The sequence below is a fragment of the Sander vitreus genome, chromosome 22 (genome assembly GCF_031162955.1).
Source record: "Sander vitreus isolate 19-12246 chromosome 22, sanVit1, whole genome shotgun sequence".
NCBI classification, from domain to species: Eukaryota; Metazoa; Chordata; class Actinopteri; order Perciformes; family Percidae; genus Sander; species Sander vitreus.
The window spans coordinates 12,260,469-12,278,414 of NC_135876.1; the positions used below are offsets into that span (position 1 = coordinate 12,260,469).

The following is a 17,946-nucleotide window of genomic DNA, read 5'->3' on the forward strand; positions in this document are numbered from 1 at the left end:
GAAAAAGCCTAAATATAGGCTAGAATCCACCAACATCTGTAGGCTATGTAATGTAATAGCTACAAACCGGAGTTTGATCCGATTACAAAGACAAAGTGTATGCCTTTGTAATCGGATCACACTCAGGTTTTTATTTATTTATTCATTCATTCATTCATTCATTCATTCATTCACACTCGATAGGCTAAATGCGGAGTGTTGTCGATTCCGTTCGAGGTCAAGCCCCTGTTTTTAGCGGAGGGATAATTATCACATTATCACCCAGTTGTGCCCCAAAAGACAGATCATTCTGTACATTAAAGCAATATTTTCGTTTTATGATGCTTTAATAAAATGTAAAAAAAAAAATAATAAAAAAAAAGGCTATCTGATAGCTTTTGGTTCCTTCTTTCACTGCAGTTTGATTTATTCTTAAACCCTGGTGCCCGCCTTATAGAGGCTACTTATCCAGGTTACATTTTATATAGGCCATTTATATTTAAGTTTGATTGGAAAGCTTATTAATATAGCCTAGTCTATATTTTTGAGTGGTTTAAACATCACGATGGTAGGCATACAATTTCTAAAAGGATTTCTATATATATTGTATAATTAATTCAATTTGGGGGAAAACAATTTTGAAAAATAAAAATGTATTTAGCTAATTTAGTCAAGTAGCCTTTTAGTGTCCAAGACAATCTTAAAATGTGTCAAAAAGCGTTACACATCGTTACTTGAGAATGTAAATCACACTGAAATGTAATCCTTGAATATAAAATAATACATTGTTGCCTCGTGGAAAAATTAGACAAAGTCCTTAGTTAATTTCCCATTAAACCCGCTTCGTTTCAGAGCAGTAAATGCAATCACTCATGTGATAAATCATCAATACAAAACACAAATCAAAAGGCTTCTATCTTCATTGAATGTATTCTATCTATTCAGAAAGATGATTGGATCACGGGCCAGACCTCCTCCTCCTGACTGCTCAGAGCTGGCCTCCTTAACACAGTTATCTACATCACAGCTGATTCACACAGACATCTGGCGCTGTGCACCGTCTGTCCATTTGAATTATTCCTTTATTTGGTTGTTAATGCAAAACACTGACTGATGATCTTCCATCACAAAAAGAAACTCGAACTGACTTCTTTAAGTGTAAAATGTTTTATTTAGATGTTTTATACTGTGCAACAGTAACAATACAATAAGTTGTCCATACAATCGAGCGATACAAAATACGGAAAACACGGGAGACATCAAAACATCTGTCATTGAGCATGAAATGGAGCTGAACAGGAGCCCAAGTCATCCCCTCAGAACAAAAGGGGAATAAGAGTAATAACATCATCGCTGATTAAATATGCATTTTGTTTCTATTTACACGTTGATTCTCTAAAACTGCTTATAACGTGTTAAAGATCGTGGAGGATAAGCAATCCGATTCCACTGCAGCTACAAGAAACAGTTGTTTGTTTGTTTATTTTTTCCAGTAAAAGGCAATTTTTTCCCCCCCAGAGCCATGTTTTCCATGAAGCCAACAGCGCCATGCAAACTCGTGTTCCTTATGTTGGAACAAGATCATTGCCTGAAACACTTCCAAAAACCCGTCAAAATGAGACTTGGCAAACACGCAGAATCCTCTTTCAATAAAGAAAAAGTCTTATCATGAGCATGCATGTTTAAACTGACAGTTTCAAAAGATCCCAAGTTACACACATGAAATAATCATGATACACACGTTTAGAAAATTGAAAAGAAAATATAAAAGTATATCTTCAGTCACTTCTGTAAAATAAAGATGTAGCTTTAAAATGGGATAGGCTAAATGCGTGTCCTTCTCCTTTCCAACTTTCTTTTTTTTGTCAACATCAAAATCTGCTTTCATATTATAAAAACGTCCCATGCCACCCAACTTCCTCATTCCTTTTATTTTGAAATGTCTCTGATTCCACTACGTTTAAACTTACATTATGCCATAATATTTAGAACAACAAATGGAGAGAGAAAGAGAGATAACATTGTCTACACAATGGAACTACGTTGGCATGAAAACAGTAGGCCTATTAGCTGAGCGGGTGTCTGGCGTTGGCTGGTCCGGTTCGGAGCCCCGCGTCATCCGGAGGAGGTCGAAGAGCCGTTCAGAGAAACCTTCCGGGGCTTGTTGCCGCCGCTGCTACCACTGCCGAACTGAGTGAAGGGCCGGCTGGGGGTCGGAGGGGCGGCGGTCGGTGTCCCGTTGACGTTAATGGGGCCGTGAGGGAGCTGTGGGTGCGGGGACTGCGCAGGCGTGCCGGGGCTCGGCAGCGACGAGGACGTGGACGGAGCCCCGGCGGGACTTCCGGCTTTGTCGCTGGCAGAATCGCTCTCGGGACCGGATCTGCTCGCGCTGTTCTGGCCTTCCTGCTGCGCGTGGCTCACCTTCATCTTCTTACAGTTAGGTCGGACTCTGTACTTAAGCGGCAAAGGGCCGTTCTGCGAGGAAGGGTTGAATAAAGTGATAATAAAATATTAGAACAGTTGAATTAAAACCAAATGCATGAAATCAATAAAAAAACTCAGCCGTAATACAACAAAATTAACTCAAAACTAATGTTCACCTAATTCAACAATATAACGCCGATGGTGATGCATTCGATTCATTGTAGTCTACCAACAGCTGCATCCATGACCAAGTATAAAAACTTGGGAATTAGCCTATTCCAAATTCAAATAGCATAAAGTAACCAAGCACTTTTAAACGTCCAAAATATAGTCTAAAGGACAGAGAACTTCTCCCTTGTCTTAGTAGCAACAATCAACATTTTCGTGTCAGTAGTATTTTTCCATTCCTCTAGGAATAGTCTAGCCTCCATGTGAGCCTACAAGCCACAATAAAACAAATTGAATTTTTGAAATTTATATAAAAATTGTCTGAGCTGGACCCCTCCCCATCCAACAGCCCCCTGTCAGTCTGTATTTTATCTTTTAAAAATATTTCTAAATTGGCCACATTAGTATCTGCTCCACCACCAAAGGGGTGGAACCCCATTTAACAAATATACTTTTTTTTCTGTGCTGTAAACCTTTGCTATATTTGATGCAACTAAAAACAAAATGTGTTATCTTTAATTCAGTCTAAGTAAAATAAAATCTAAATACACTCATTTCAAGATCAGCATTATTTAGCTGTAATTAAAGCCTGCATTTATTTAAAACAATAATCTCATGGTGTTTAGTAAAGGTATGCTCCAGCTGATAAGACATGATAATAGCTACATTTATTTGACAATGTGACTTAAAATTATCAATTCAATATCATACATAAAATAAGAACAAAAATAAGCTACATAAGAACATTTGATTTACAACCTGTTAGTTACTTAGAAATGTGGCGGAACCAACTAAAATAAAGTCTATTTTGTAACAAAAAAAAGATAATATCATAAGATGATATATAAAGCATCTATCTTACCCTTCTCCAAGTGTAGATATATGCTATATCCATTAACGTGTAGTAATCTTTCAGAGGTTCATCTTCATACATGACTTCAACCTTTAGAGAGAGAGAGAGAGAGAGAGAGAGAGAGAGAATACTTTAATTTAAACAGTAACTATTTTGCTTTTAAATAAGATTTTGAAATACAAATCATAGTATCACAATTCCCTTGGACTGAGACATATTCAAGTAGTTTAAATGTCCAGTTTATAATAGTCAAACATTGGATTAATAAATAAATAAATAATTAGTAAATCATGTAAGACCTGGTACGCATTTGGGATGTCCATTTTGCTGCGCAGAAACTTCCTCAGATGCATGACTGTCATGGCTGCTGGACACTGCAGGTACCTCTTGTTAGCCACCTGCAGATTATGTAGTATTCCGAAATTATACATATGACTTTATATTTGTATAGAGGTGTAATTGATATAAAGTGACTTAGCGTCTATATCAGACTGGTCCACCTTAAAAGCAGGAAAAGAATTTGCTTTACAAAAACAATGTAGCCCTTTCTCAAAAGGGAAACAATGTTTGATTAAAATATGTCAGATTTCACAACAGAGGTGAAAAATTAAATATTCATTAGTTGCTTTCTTAAAAATAAGTCTGCAGTATGATTCATTCTTATTTTGAGAAGAGAATGTGGCCAAAATCAACTTGCCATATTCTGATCTTTAGACTGCTTGTCCTCCACTGCACCTCCCAGTCTGAACGGAATAAAAAGAGAGAAAATATTCTGTGTAAATAGCTCTGTGATATTCATTTTTTCATGTGCCAACATCATACCTACATGCAATAACACAATTTGATTATTACCAATAAATAACATGATATATAACAATCAAAAATATATATTTTGTGGACATCAGATGATCTACCACTTAAATGAAGAGTACACTTTATTGCTTATACTCTTTTTATTCCTCCTACAGACAATTTTTTCCTTCTTGAAGCTATTTTTGACACATGCAGTACTTATGCTACCCATGACAACTGCCCTTAAAATGTTAAAAAAAAGTTTATAAATTGCAAAACATAAAATGAAATGAAAAATACTAATTTCATTAAGCCTTATACAGTGAGGGACAATCCGTTACATATTTATCAGTCACTTCCTTAAAAAAATGAGCCTACATAAGTGATATCCAGAAACCATTATTAGAAAAAGGCCAATTTCTTCTCATTTGGCAGTGTTCTGCCCTGGAGATTTTGCTGGACGGTAGGAAAACTAAGCTTGGAGGATAAAAGGACTCTATGCTTTCTGATGCAGGAGAGTTAATGATGGTCCAGGAACACTTTAACACTTTTATAATGCAGAATCTTATCTTAGACAATACATCTTTATTCCAAGCAGGATCTGTTCAAACATATGACAATTGCTTAAATGTTTTCTTAAATATATATTATGACATTATAATCATGACATTTCTTGCCACTGAATTAAATATTACGTTACTCTGTCAAGAACTACATATAAACTGTAGCGTCAATAATTATTGGAACAAACCCAAACAACAAAGCCTACCTGCTGTGATCAAAGAACTCAATAGAGAGGCTGATGATCTCATCATCTGTGATAATTCTTTTGTCCTCGTCTGCCACCTCTCCACGATCCTCATTTGATCCATTAGATGCTGTAGAAAAAAAAACCCACAAGGATAAATACCCCAAAAATGAACGGGAAAAATTGGAACATTGAAGTGCAATGAAACGACTAGAGAGAGAAAATTAAGTATTTTATTTCATCCAAAACTTCAAGAAATGTGGTTCTCTCTTCACTGTGGTGACTAACGGAAAATTAAATAATAAAATGTATATACATGCTTTCTAACTCACCATCTACGGGGTGCTCCGCATAAAAGTCTCTCCTCCTCTTCATTTCATCTGAGGACATTCAGGAAGACAAGCAATGTTCAGTTTTCACAGAAATATAACTATAGTTCTTAAATAATAAAACAGGATAAATGACATCGGAATAGTGGATGTAACAATTATCAACATTTGGCAACATTACATTATGGGTTATTTCCATACAGCAAACATATCCTGTGTCTCAAAACCTGTATAACTTTCCACATCCATTTTATCATCGTAATATATACTTATAGGAGTGAAACATATGAGACAATGTTTTGTCTGACCTATTTTGAGAGTTGTGATCAACAGCATGTACAGAATAAAAACGAAACAAAAGCAGCACTTTACAAAGTACCAAAAACAACCAGATGTGACAACAACAGTACTGTAGATATGATCTCAGCTCAGCAACCACAGCACTGTGTTAATAACAGATTATGAATGTATCGAAAAACATAGAAAATCTAAACATATCTAAATATAAATATGTTTAACTTTTTTGAGGCAGGGTTAATTGATTAGAACTGTATACATTCTTATTTCATTCACGTTTTATTTGCAGGAGTGGCAATCCAGTTGATGTGGTGTCCTAACACTGGTGGCTGACTATAAATGAAAGGACTGATCAATAGAAAGCTATAGTGAACTGATGCAGAGTCAGAATGAAAAGTGAACAAATGTTAGATACAGACATGGTTTCGACTGTCGCGCTCTTACTTTTGAAGAGCCCAGGGACCAGTTTGTACACAATGTCCTGTAGAGTTTTGTCAGACCTATAGATAGAGGAAGAGGAACTTCAGTCAAGCCACTGAGACACTTGAATTCTTAACATTTGCAGTTAAAATTAGAAAGAAATGATGCAGATGGTTGAATCGCTCCTATTCAATTAAGCTTATGAAAAAGTAACAGCTCACCACAGCAAAGTAAGTTTTTGTTTAACATATACATTCATAAATACTCGTTTCTTGCATTACAGCACATACACAGCCTGCATGCAACACAGATATTCAATAGACGTTCATAACTGGCTGTGAAAAATCTCACATATGTTATACAAGTGTTCCTTGTGTCTGAATATTTTGAACCAATCACTGGCATATCCAGCTGTTCAGTGTGGAAACAACGGGGGAAACCACAAAGGGCAAGAAAAGAGGAAACAATGAATGTTCAAACTATTGTTGTAGCTGCCTAACATTCCCAACACATGAAAACAAAATCTTTATATAATATAAAAAAAAGTATATGAAAGTACATCAATTCAATCAATGGTGGGGCACCAAAAGATGGCTTGTTTACCGCACAAAACTAAGGAAAGATTTCTTTGCTTAAAAAATAAATACAATCTATATCTAAAAATGAGGAAAGGAAGCTGAAAAATATGCGTGAAATTCAACAACACAGTTCTCACCTAATGTTGAGCAGAGGCTTGGTTTTATGCACTTGTACATCACAGATGGGACAGTATTTGCTGGTTTCCAGGTAGCGCACAATGCACATCTTGCAAACTGCAAACCATAAAAAAAAAAGAAGAAAAAAAAAGTGTCAATATCAGATGAAAGGGTATCCTGAATCTACACTGGTAAAGCTCAATCTGGACTCAGGAGAAATCTCGTTGCAGCATTAACAGTTTAAAGCAAAGTGTGTGCAAGGAAACATGCAAGAAAGATCCCTGTAGCATATAACTTGCTGCAACATATTCTCAGTCATTAACGTGCACAACTCCATGCTACCATTACCCTTCTACAACCAAAGAACAGCCATTGTTTTATCAGTTTGCTCACATGAGTGGAGACATTCGATGATGGTCGTTGCGTCTATGAAATATCCTCCGCACAGGACGCACATGAGGTGAGGGTTGAGCTCAGTAATCTTTATCCTGGTCGTCCGATGCATGTTGAGAGAAAGGAACAGCAATCCTGCGTGGAGGAGGAAAAAATGTCAAAACAATGCATGCATGGCCGACGAGGAGGCATCAGAGGGCTGCAGGTTTCTTTTACAACGCGAGGCAGACCATTTGGAAAAGGCTTTGTTTGTTGTTTGTTTGACTGTGTTAAAGCAACATCATCGTTTATGCTAATCCAATAATAACCATAGGGTAGGGAGCTCGGTGGCAGATTGATAGGCAGCGACATCTCAGAGTCACCTGACCGAGGCGCAGTGAATAATCATAAATCAATCACTTCCACAGAGAGATCGATGGAGCCCCGCGATCCTCTCCTTCGCTTCATCTTAAATCAACATGCTTTAGCACATGGCGACATCAAACAAACAGTGCAGTGCAGGACGATAGATTTAATCAAAAGGGTTTCTCCGCTCCAAAGAAAAAAAAAAAAAAGCGCCACGATGGGACATAGCCTACTATTCTAGGTTCCATGAGTCCTGATTTGGACGTAGCATATTCTGCAAAATCTGAAGGGTTGGATATTGTGGCTCTTTATTATGCCTAAATTGGCTGACATTGTAGTTTTAAATTAGAGAGCAAGTGTCGAGACAGAAATATATAGCATATAGGCTAACAATTAGGCTATTACACAAATCCGACCAAGGAAGAATCGGGCTACCCTTCAAAATAAAGCGGCATCTCATAATGCATCGCTCAATAAAAAAATGATAATTTAGCGATTTAGTTTGTGATCGCTCCACTTTATAACAAGACGTTTATCCGAAATGTTGATGGAAAATAATATTAGGTAGCCTAACCTACAGGGTCTGTGGCGCCCCGGGGTGAATGTGGGTGAGAGGGGGTTGATAGGAGACACACATTCACTGCGTCAGGTGTGCCACACGGGCTATGGGGAAACCTAAGCGTTTCTATGGCAACTCCTTTTGCTTTTTAGCCCACATGGCGGGTCGCCAGTCTGAGAACAAGGCAGGATGTCTAACCAAAACAACAGCACGGCGAGCTGCCGGTGTGCAGAGCGGGAGTGAGGAGGGACCGGAGGCTCCCCGTCCCTCCGCGCACACAGACAGCGGCTGGACTGCCAGGCTGCCGACAGCACGGCTGCCATTTTGTGGAGGAAAAAAAAGCCCGTATCGGTTCAACGGGCTGCGGGGTTTCCTTCGAAAGGGGGCAAATAAAACCGACGCGTTTACACGAGCTTCCCAAATCTTCGTGGACCACATGGAGGAGTATTTGTGTCCAACTCAGAGACAAATCTCAGCTTTCTTCTGGTTCGCTTTGCGCCGTGTTTGTCATGGCGTGTGCGCGATAACCAGCACCGTGCAGCACCAACATGGCCAGACAGCAGCGACTGCTGAAGTTGAAGCGCACACTGGATCATAGGCTACTTATTAATTCTGCGCCATTATCATTCTAAAGTAGCCGAACATACATCCTCATTATTAAACGTCAACATTGCTTATACTTTGTGCCAATTGGCATTTCACTTTACAAACCCGGAACCACAAGCTCAAACGGTGAATTAAGTCCTCCAATGCCAAAGTATCATCGCTGTTCCATTTTATCCATCCAAGGCTATTTAGGAGTCATGAGGCAGATGTATCTTAGAAGACTGGAAAACAATAATCTAAGCGTGTATTAATAGGCTAATGATATCAGGGCGCTCTTTGCGTTCATTTAAAGAAATAAAAACACCAATGATTAAAAGTCTAAATGTAACAGAGTGGACATGTGGAGGAGACGCTGTTTAAACACTGGATGACAGCCAGCCTGTACAGCTCTGAACCCGTGCCCGAGTCCGAGTCCCAGCCGGGTTCAATGCTCCACCCGACCTCTCTTGGCCGTCTCTGAACACACCACTGCAGGCAAGTTTGGACAGCGACTCCAGCGAGTCCACATGGATAATGATGGACAATGTCTACATATATGCAGCGAGCCTATTGCGCCATTAATCGATTGCCCGGTGTTTGGACAACTGCTCTCCTTCTGTCCTGTGGGAGATGCATGCTCACTTCATAAGACTTCAAGTCAATTACTCCACACATCCAAAAGTCAAGAAGCTTATTCATAGTGGGAACGAATGCTGCAAACGCTACAGTAAAGATCAAGCCATTGTTCAAGATTCTCATTATGGATAGGCTACAGAAACACGGACTGTACATAGAAGATGCAGCCACTATGTTATATGCCAGACATGCTCAATTATGGAGTCGGTGTTGATAACACATCATCAATTAATTCAGAACCGCTACTGAATCTTCATTTCTCTCAATAAAGCAACAACAAATGAGGAGATTTTCCCTCGCTTCTTGCAATGACCCAAATCTCATTTATTCCCAAACGAGAACAGTTCCTCTTGTAAAGGTTCCCCTTACACCTAAATCAACAGCAGCTGGAAATAACCCAATTAAAATCGGCAATGGGGAAAAACCAAGACCTCATATTACAGCTGTCAGTCAATTCAGAAAATCTTGAAATAAATAACCAAAGATTCCTAATTGATGACTGAAACGTATAAAAGACGATACAAACAAGAACAACTTTGGTTTAGCGTGTTAAATTCTGCTCATCACACACTGTAAACCATCCAGTCTGTTAGGCTATTACAACATCTATTCAGACCTATGAGGCTGTAAACCAGCAAACCCGAATAGGGGGAAATAGCCTACATAGGCTACATTTAACCCATTAAGCACACACAGGGTTCCCAACAGCATAATGAGTAAAATGTTTTTTTTTTTTTTTTTATCCCCCAAGAGGCAAAAGACATGTGTGCCTGTCCTGTAGCCACAGATTCAGAGCCACACAGTGGGCCAGCGTATAGCCGTAAGAAGGTGAAAATGTGGATGGAAAACCAAAACCAGAGCTTATATGTCAACAAACAAACAGTATATGCTGGCTATAGCATATCGTAGGCTATATGAAATAAATTTCTAACTACCGGTGCTTTGGCTGCTTGCGAGACACAACCAGCTTTTTGTATTCTGGCCGACGTCTCGCCCCTATTTTTGTTTTTAAATTTCTCACAACCCTACCATTCTTCTTAATTATGATGACCATACACTAAGACCTAAAGAGCCACAGTGCATGTTACACGATGATCAGTGTTTACCAAGCAGCCGTCATGAAACATTTATGCACAGTTGAAATGGTTTGCCTTCTTGTCACGTTATGGGAGCAATCCAAGTTAAGTTAATAAATCCAACATTTAGACAAACACACCCAAAAGCAACATAACACCCTGTTCACAACACCCCAAACATCACGACTCTATAAAATAAACGCGCTGTATGGAAAGATGAACACAGAAGGTCCGTTTGGAGCACTTGCTGCTGTTAACATCTGAGCCAAACCAGCCTGGTTCGCCTGAGATCTCCCACTTTACATAAATCCAAACGATGCAATGCAAAGCCCAGGCGTGATCAACTTATACAGACAGATGACTGACTAGTATATAATGCAACACTGGGTGTCCGTGGATCTTAATTCGCGTTCGTGCCCGAGCGGGGAACATGTTTTGCACAAAAAAAGTGGTGCGCAGACACACACAGAGCTCCACGTCGGTGATCGCTGCAGCCACCGTTGAAAGCTCCACATCCACCGCTGGATCGGTCCGTCGAAAAACACAAAATCACCGACCCTAAACCTCTCCTTCTGCCCCCGTTAGTTAGAGACGATATCGGATAAGACATACCTGGAGGCTCGGCTGGGAATCGGTGGGTCTTGAGGCGAATAGACAATGAAAGTTGGGAGGCGATCAGCAGAAAATGAATAGGAGCCGAGCCGCCATCTTGAAGCAGGCTGCAGACGCTGTCAGTGGCAGTGAGCGCACGGCGGACCGGAGCGCATTTCAGATGTGCAAATAAAACTCCTCTTTTCCTCGCCGCTTGCGCGCTGTGAGCGTATCCGATCCGCGGCTTCGAGAGAGACCAGTCCTCCGGCTTCGTCTCGGGAAGGCTCCCACTTAGGCACCGATAACTTTGCCTCCAAAATATCCGCTTCACCCCCAGTAAAATGCAGCAGTGTGTGTGTGTGTGTGTGTGTGTGTGTGCTCCGTGGAAACTGACACCGTAGCCTACCCAAAATGGCTTGTAGTTCGCCCGCCCCGCATTTGGTCACGTGGTGTCTTCGCTTAAGGATGCCTAGGAATTACTGTCGGTGTAGCCTGTGCTTTTTCTCCCAATCTACAACGTATGATATAAAATAACACACACAATAAACACACACATGTACATTTTAATAGTGTGTTTAACCACCAAATCGTATAAACTACTCAGCAGTTTGTGCTTTGCTTGAGCTGAAAGGACAGCTGCTTGCAGGCGCAGAAAAATTACTGTCGGTGTATTCTAGTCTTTCTAATGTAGCTATGACGCATGATTTAAAATAACCCATAATAGGCTACACATTCACACAGTTTGATACACGTTTCGTCTCGAAAAGGCGCAATCCATGCACTTATCAGCCTATGTAGGATATCCTACTTTCGCTCAAATGGCACTATGATTAGTGGCGTCTGAAAAGTAGGTTACTGATGGTGTGCCCTCGTCTCTCTGATGTTAAAAATAACTGCAGCACACACACTCACATCTTGTCGTTTTGATCGTCTAAATGCCTCAATCCACTCAGTCTGTTAAAGCACCAGGCAGCTAGGCTACCTTATTCATCTCTGCTCATCGTTGCTTTAAAAGACCCACGCACTTGGTTAAAACACGTCCATATGACAAATGACTCTGGTGTCAAACCTTTGTCACAGGATGTCCTGACATCTAAAAAAAAAAAATGCGCCGCAACTTCCACTTGATGAATTGGAGCCTTTATCCTTCAGCCAGCGCCGCAGAAAACGAAGGCATCTCGGATGTTTATGGAATCCGAGCCGCTGTGGTTCTTCAGCTGAGGAGCTCTGAACTTTCAGCTGTAAGGTGGATGCAGAAAGCTTTGTAAAGTCTAAAAGGGGACCGACATTTAATGTAGGCAAAAAAGGGTAACAGATCTCTGTTAGTCCGAGTCCTCCAAGTTGGGCTGATCCTCTTGTTGCAACAAATGCTGCAGGAAACAAAATACTCTGCTGTCATGAAACTATGACAAAAATCCTATTCAGAGTTCACAAAACACAGACAGCTACTTTATTAACTAAACTAGCCTACACGTTTCACATATCTGACACAAACAACATCAACTGTTTTTATTATTAAAACATATTCCCCCACCAAATGTTCTAAAGACAATGTGGATCAATGTGAGCACATCAAGCCGTGAAATTATTCAAAGCACGAGGTAGATTTGATTTTTTAAATGTTTTAATTGAAACGCACACGTTGGAATGATAATTGTCTCACATGCATACACGTCTGTCAATCTCAGGTACAAAAGAAGCTCTGAAGAGATGAGCAATGCCGCTGGAGTTTAGTGCTTTGTGGTGCAGAAAAGGCGAGGAGACTGGATCACATCTGACTGGCTTTCTCCACACTCTTGGCAGCGTCTTTGAGCTTTCCCACCAAATCCTGAAAACAAGCAGCCATTGATCATTTTCAAAAGGAGGGTCCGGCGGAGATAACCTTAAATATCAATTAAAACACGTATATTTACGGTATGAATTACACTAATTATAAATAACAATTAAACATAATTAGCCTAGTATGCATTGATCATTTTTGATCCAGTCTGACTTGACACTGATTAGACTATGTCCGAATTAAATTCACCATATCGTGAATATGATTGCAGCCCACATGATTTAAATACAGGTCAGCTCTCACATTACATAAACAGAACGCATCAAACAGAGGAGGTCACGCTGGAACTTCTTTTTATACTAGACCAACTTAATGAATCATCGTCAATACATTCTAAGGTTCTGTAGTTTAAAAAAAATAAATATATTTTGTATATTTGGCTGCAGCAATTAAAATGTATACCATGTGCAGAAAAGGCCCTTTCGTTTATTATGTCTAACAACTTAACACATATTTTCTTCGGAAGTTTCCCCTGTCTGAAGAGGATAACTGCCCTGCAGCAATCAGCTCAGTGAGTCGACTTTGCATTTTGTTAGTTTCTTCATTGCGAGGCTGAATGTGGTGCGTAAAAGCGAGTGACTCAACTGCAAGACGGTCTAACTCTAGAATAAAATGGAAAACGAATAGCACTTAAATTAAAAGGCAACAAGGAACAAAACCCTTCCTCTACCTGTAGCTGCTCCACTGTGCAGGTGAAGTTAATATCTTCTTCGGATCCTTCATTCTAACAAAAGGAACAAACACGGCCGTTGTTTTACGCACAAAAACGTACCAAACACAACCAGGAAAAAACACGAAAAGTGGAGGCATAATCATGTGTTAGAGAGAATCTTACCTCAGTGTTCAATGAAATCAAGTAGAAAGGCTCGTTGACCTTATCAACCTGATCGTTCTGTCGGAGAAACGGCATTTCAGTTTGGCGCAAGAAATTGTGCAACAAAAAGGACAAAATATGCTTGTTTTTATGTACCTTCACGTGGTATTGTAGACGCCATGACGCGTCGTTAATCCGAGGTGGACACCTTCCTATGCTAGAGGAGATGGGACAGACAAGACTGTTGCATATAAGTAGACTTTATGCAGGAAATGCAGAAATGTATCTCCTGCAGCATGTTTAGCCGGATCCTTTAAAGCATTTCCGTATTTAACAAATGCTATTTAACCACATATTTTTTTTTAGATTAAAATACTTTCCGTGTTTTATATGAATTGACAATTTGTTTGCAACTGTTTGAAATCAGTTTGCAGACAATGTGATTCTTTCACAAAGTTTGTTTGTTTGTTTATGGCGCGTCATAAAGCAGCATTTACATTTACAGCAATTAATCACACGTCATGTCGACCCTCTCTGCTCCTCACTGAGCTGAAGCAACAACTTGCTCGTCCCTCAATTTCGGTAAATCCAATCCAATCCAATTCTATAAGAGTGCGTGAAAATTATTTGAACTGTATATTCACTTATTTTGATCCGTGCGTTTTTTCCCCCCACATCTGAAGTCACACTTACCATTAGTGATGTGGAGTCGAATAGAAACTGGAAAAACGCTGACTTTTAGTTCAATGAACCATCAATAAGCAAAATCGTTCAGTTATAATTCTGCAATGTTTAATTTATATCCTTTAAAAAAAAATCTCATGTTCCAGTTTCATCTTGGAGACATGGTCAGTTTGGATAAAACAATTTAAAAATAGCATCAACACCTCCACAAATCGCTTCACCACTGACAGCTCTAAGCATTTTAGGCTTACCTGGCTAACAGACGCTCCAGTTCTTTTTTATGTTTCTGTAAAACAAAACATGGATTAGTGAGTTAAGGACAAGTCAGCCACAGACACAAGAATACATGAAGAAGAAATTTTGCAATAATGTTTGCACTGTCACCTGGTGTGTGCTATAGAATATTTCTATTCTCTCTGCACTGAATGCAAGTTCTTCAAGGCAGGAGCTGCAAGAACAAACACTTTATTTACTTTAAAGTGTCAAACATTTTTTTTTTTTTTAAATATATTTTGGGATAACTTTACACATGGCATTTATAGTGACCCATGTATTTTTTTTTCTTCTATTTTCCAAGAAGAGATTACAAAGGAACAAATACGCTACATATGTGCTACTTTATTCCCATGTAAAATTAATGAACGTTAATGTCTCCATTTTCCAAGTTAACAGTGTTTGTAATCACAGTTAAAATGCAGTTTTTAAATGTGGAGAAATGCAAGACAACCTAAAAGCTGAGGGTTTCAAGGCAGTAAAAAATAAATATATTCCTAAAGTTCTAAATGACTCTTTAGCTGTATATTGGTGCTTGTTTGTTGGATGATCACAAACAAGCACACCTACAGTACTTGAGTGTTTAGCTTCTATATATCCTGAACACTTAACTCTGATCATCACAATACCACCCTCCCTTCTCTGACTAAAAAGCTAACTGTTAAGCCAATGCAGATGGACATGTGAGAGAAACTGTATTTTAATAAGCCATTATTATTATTATTATTATTGATTTGCAGCCATTTGCTGTTCCATAAAACTTGCAGACTATTTGCTTAATTATGCTAATTCCACCGCAAACTAACTAACTTTAACCTTTGTTTATCTGTGGGAACATTGCTGCTGGTATACTAGCAGGACATCCCATAGTTACACATCTGGGACACATATGGCCAAACATGCCGAACACAACAACAGCATGGCTAATTAACTCTTTTCAATAATAACAACACTATGACCTACTGTAAATCACATTGATTTGCAATATTTTAAATGCACAATATAGCCGTTTTATAGTTTCATCTAGTTTTATAGGACTAATACAATATTTCAAAGATGTAATTAATCAAATGTATTATAAGCTCATGCTCTCTTGGGACATGTAAGTCACAATAGTGTCCGTACATGCGATGTGGTTAAAAACGTGCAAACAATATGAATATACAAACTAAAGAAAGAGTAACATATCCTGTCACACTGACGTAAGAGCAACATTTTCACAGCCACATACGGACAACTAATGAGCCTATATTTTTAGCACGTAGGGGGTTACAGCAGCGTGTTACACAGGAAACCTTCTGTCTGATGTCGCCTACCTTATCGCTGACTTGTCTGCGTTGTGTTTGACTGCCTCCAGTATGAAGGTGGTCGCTGCAGTGTGACCCTGTTTCAGCAGTATCTGGTCGATCTGCTTCAGCTCGGGCTGATCTGTAAGCACAAACACACGGCGGCATGAGGATGCACCTCTGCAGGGAGCCAGTAACACGTAGCCTTTATTCTGTATATGGACGCAACAGACGCGTTTGATTGGTATAAATGATGTAGGCTAGGCTAGATTTGCGATCCATACTCGTGCTTTCTAGATTGACGTGCAGAATGGAAATCAATGACGATTTGCATGTGAATGGGCCCCTCAGCTGCATCAGCCAGGGGTCCTTTGTTGGTTTGTTTGGTGAACATTTCACTTTCTATCAAACTCTGCCGTTATAAAGAGTCGGAATGCTGCAGAAGTTGGACAACACATGGTGTGTGAAAACAACCGATGCAGCCACGGCAGAGGAAATGTAACATTAATGCATGAGGCAGCCAAATCTGCGGTCATTTTGCATAATTTCTATGCTATTTAGCCTACCCTAAATCAAACAATCTAACATCTAACAACACGAGCCAAAGATCTGCTATGAGCGGGTTAAGCTAACAGTGTCCCCTATCAGCTTTGACTAATGGTGATTGAAATAGTCTAACCGTCTTTCTAATACGCTGAGTAGACTTGATGTCAGTTTAAATGACAAAAGGCATCCCGAGTGCCGTGTGATTGTGTGACTGCTGCTGAATGTAAAGCAGGCAGCAGAAAAGGCTAAGACCGCTTTAGCCCAGCTGATGCGCGGCTGTCTGCTGAACCAATCCGCCTCATTAAAGATCTTAATATAAACACGGGGAATTCGGGGGTTGGAGCTACTGGCAGCACGCAGCGGCGCAGTCAAAACCGCAAACATCGAGGCAGCTTCTCCACACATCCACACGGGGTGAAACCGGAAGCAGCGGCGGAGACAAAAGCAGCGGCGAGGAGAGGCAGCAGCTCACCGAGGACTCCGGGCTCGGCTTTAGCGGCGAGCAGGCTCCGGAAGGACACGTCCACCAGCACCCCGTAGCTGCTCTGGTCGAAGGTGGACGGCTCGGCTAGAGATCGCAGCCCTCTCTGCACAGACTCAGACAACTCCATTTTGCAAAAGGGTGACTCGCGACACCAGAGCACGTGACTGATCAGCTGATGCAGCAGAGGCTGAGCTGAGGAGCTGAGGCATTAGCCTACACCCAGAGCTGGCTGGCAAATGTGGAGAATAAATCACTGGGGGTCGACAAGTAGATGTTTTGGGAGCATTATTTTTTTCTTTTTTTGGTGGGGAATTGGTGGTTTTCATATTGCAATTTTCACCTTGTTGCTCTACAAGTGCACCAAAGAGGCTAAAGATAAACTGCACTGGGGATAGGCTATTTCAGTTTGTAAACTGAAACAAAAATATGCATTCACAAATGGGGTCCCACTGGAAACCTGAGATCTAATGGACTTCTATCATCTTCATCTGTTGCATGAATAGACGTTACCCTCGTTTACACACATCTGTCTGTAATTTGATTTTATTAAAAAGGACAATTTCATCCTATGAAAAGGGCTGATAATATAAGCTTTATAGTGCATTGAGGAAAATCCCTCAATGGTTTCTCCTGTTGAGTCACAACACAGGAGATAGGGATGAAATTAAAAACCGATAAATCTAGTGCTAATTGAGACAGAATGTTGTATACACACTGTACAGTCTGCTTATGTAAAGTGTAGACAGTACTTGCCTTTTACGGTTTGATTTCAAGAACATTACAAGACTGAGTGTTAGATAAGACTCATAGACATCACAACTGCACTTAGTGCACCTTGCACAATAGGTTTATCTACAGCTTTATCAATACTAGTTAACAGTTCCAACTTGTATATATTTTAAATTATTTGTTCTTATATTCTATCCTATTATTATTTCATGTAGGCCTTGTATCCTATTATTTCATGTATACTCTGTATGTGTGCTGTGTGTCTGATATTTTGCTGCTGCAACACTGGAATTTCCCATTTTTTTGGGATCAATAAAAATCTATCTATCTATCTTATCTATCTATCTATATATCTATTATGCAGTTTTGCTACTAAAGGTTAAATACCACATGACACCTG

At 39.8% G+C, this 17,946-nt stretch overlaps 2 protein-coding genes across 4 annotated transcripts; both read right to left on the reverse strand.

The window, feature by feature from the left end:
- Window positions 1-1,127: 1,127 nt before the first annotated feature.
- On the reverse strand, window positions 1,128-11,951 carry bmi1a (bmi1 polycomb ring finger oncogene 1a). 2 transcript variants are annotated; one of them, XM_078280468.1, is made up of 10 exons: window positions 11,803-11,951; window positions 7,099-7,233; window positions 6,726-6,822; window positions 6,035-6,090; window positions 5,297-5,344; window positions 4,986-5,094; window positions 4,122-4,167; window positions 3,724-3,822; window positions 3,434-3,514; window positions 1,128-2,454 (listed from the first exon to the last, which is right to left on the reverse strand). In XM_078280468.1, exons 2-10 carry the CDS (start codon window positions 7,208-7,210, stop codon window positions 2,095-2,097), a joined length of 1,008 nt encoding a protein of 335 aa, XP_078136594.1. In that variant the 5' UTR covers window positions 7,211-7,233; window positions 11,803-11,951; the 3' UTR covers window positions 1,128-2,094. The 2 variants fall into 2 exon arrangements, with proteins under 2 accessions (XP_078136594.1, XP_078136593.1); XM_078280467.1 differs by lacking the exon at window positions 11,803-11,951 and adding an exon at window positions 10,912-10,995.
- A 545-nt stretch (window positions 11,952-12,496) lies between these two features.
- commd3 (COMM domain containing 3) lies at window positions 12,497-16,981 on the reverse strand. 2 transcript variants are annotated; one of them, XM_078280469.1, is made up of 8 exons: window positions 16,806-16,981; window positions 15,818-15,929; window positions 14,613-14,676; window positions 14,480-14,514; window positions 13,701-13,785; window positions 13,566-13,622; window positions 13,401-13,454; window positions 12,497-12,718 (listed from the first exon to the last, which is right to left on the reverse strand). In XM_078280469.1, the coding sequence occupies exons 1-8, from the start codon at window positions 16,942-16,944 to the stop codon at window positions 12,659-12,661; spliced, it is 606 nt and encodes a 201-aa protein (XP_078136595.1). In that variant the 5' UTR covers window positions 16,945-16,981; the 3' UTR covers window positions 12,497-12,658. The 2 variants fall into 2 exon arrangements, with proteins under 2 accessions (XP_078136595.1, XP_078136596.1); XM_078280470.1 differs by having other exon boundaries at window positions 13,701-13,761; window positions 16,806-16,979.
- Between the last annotated feature and the right edge of the window lie 965 nt (window positions 16,982-17,946).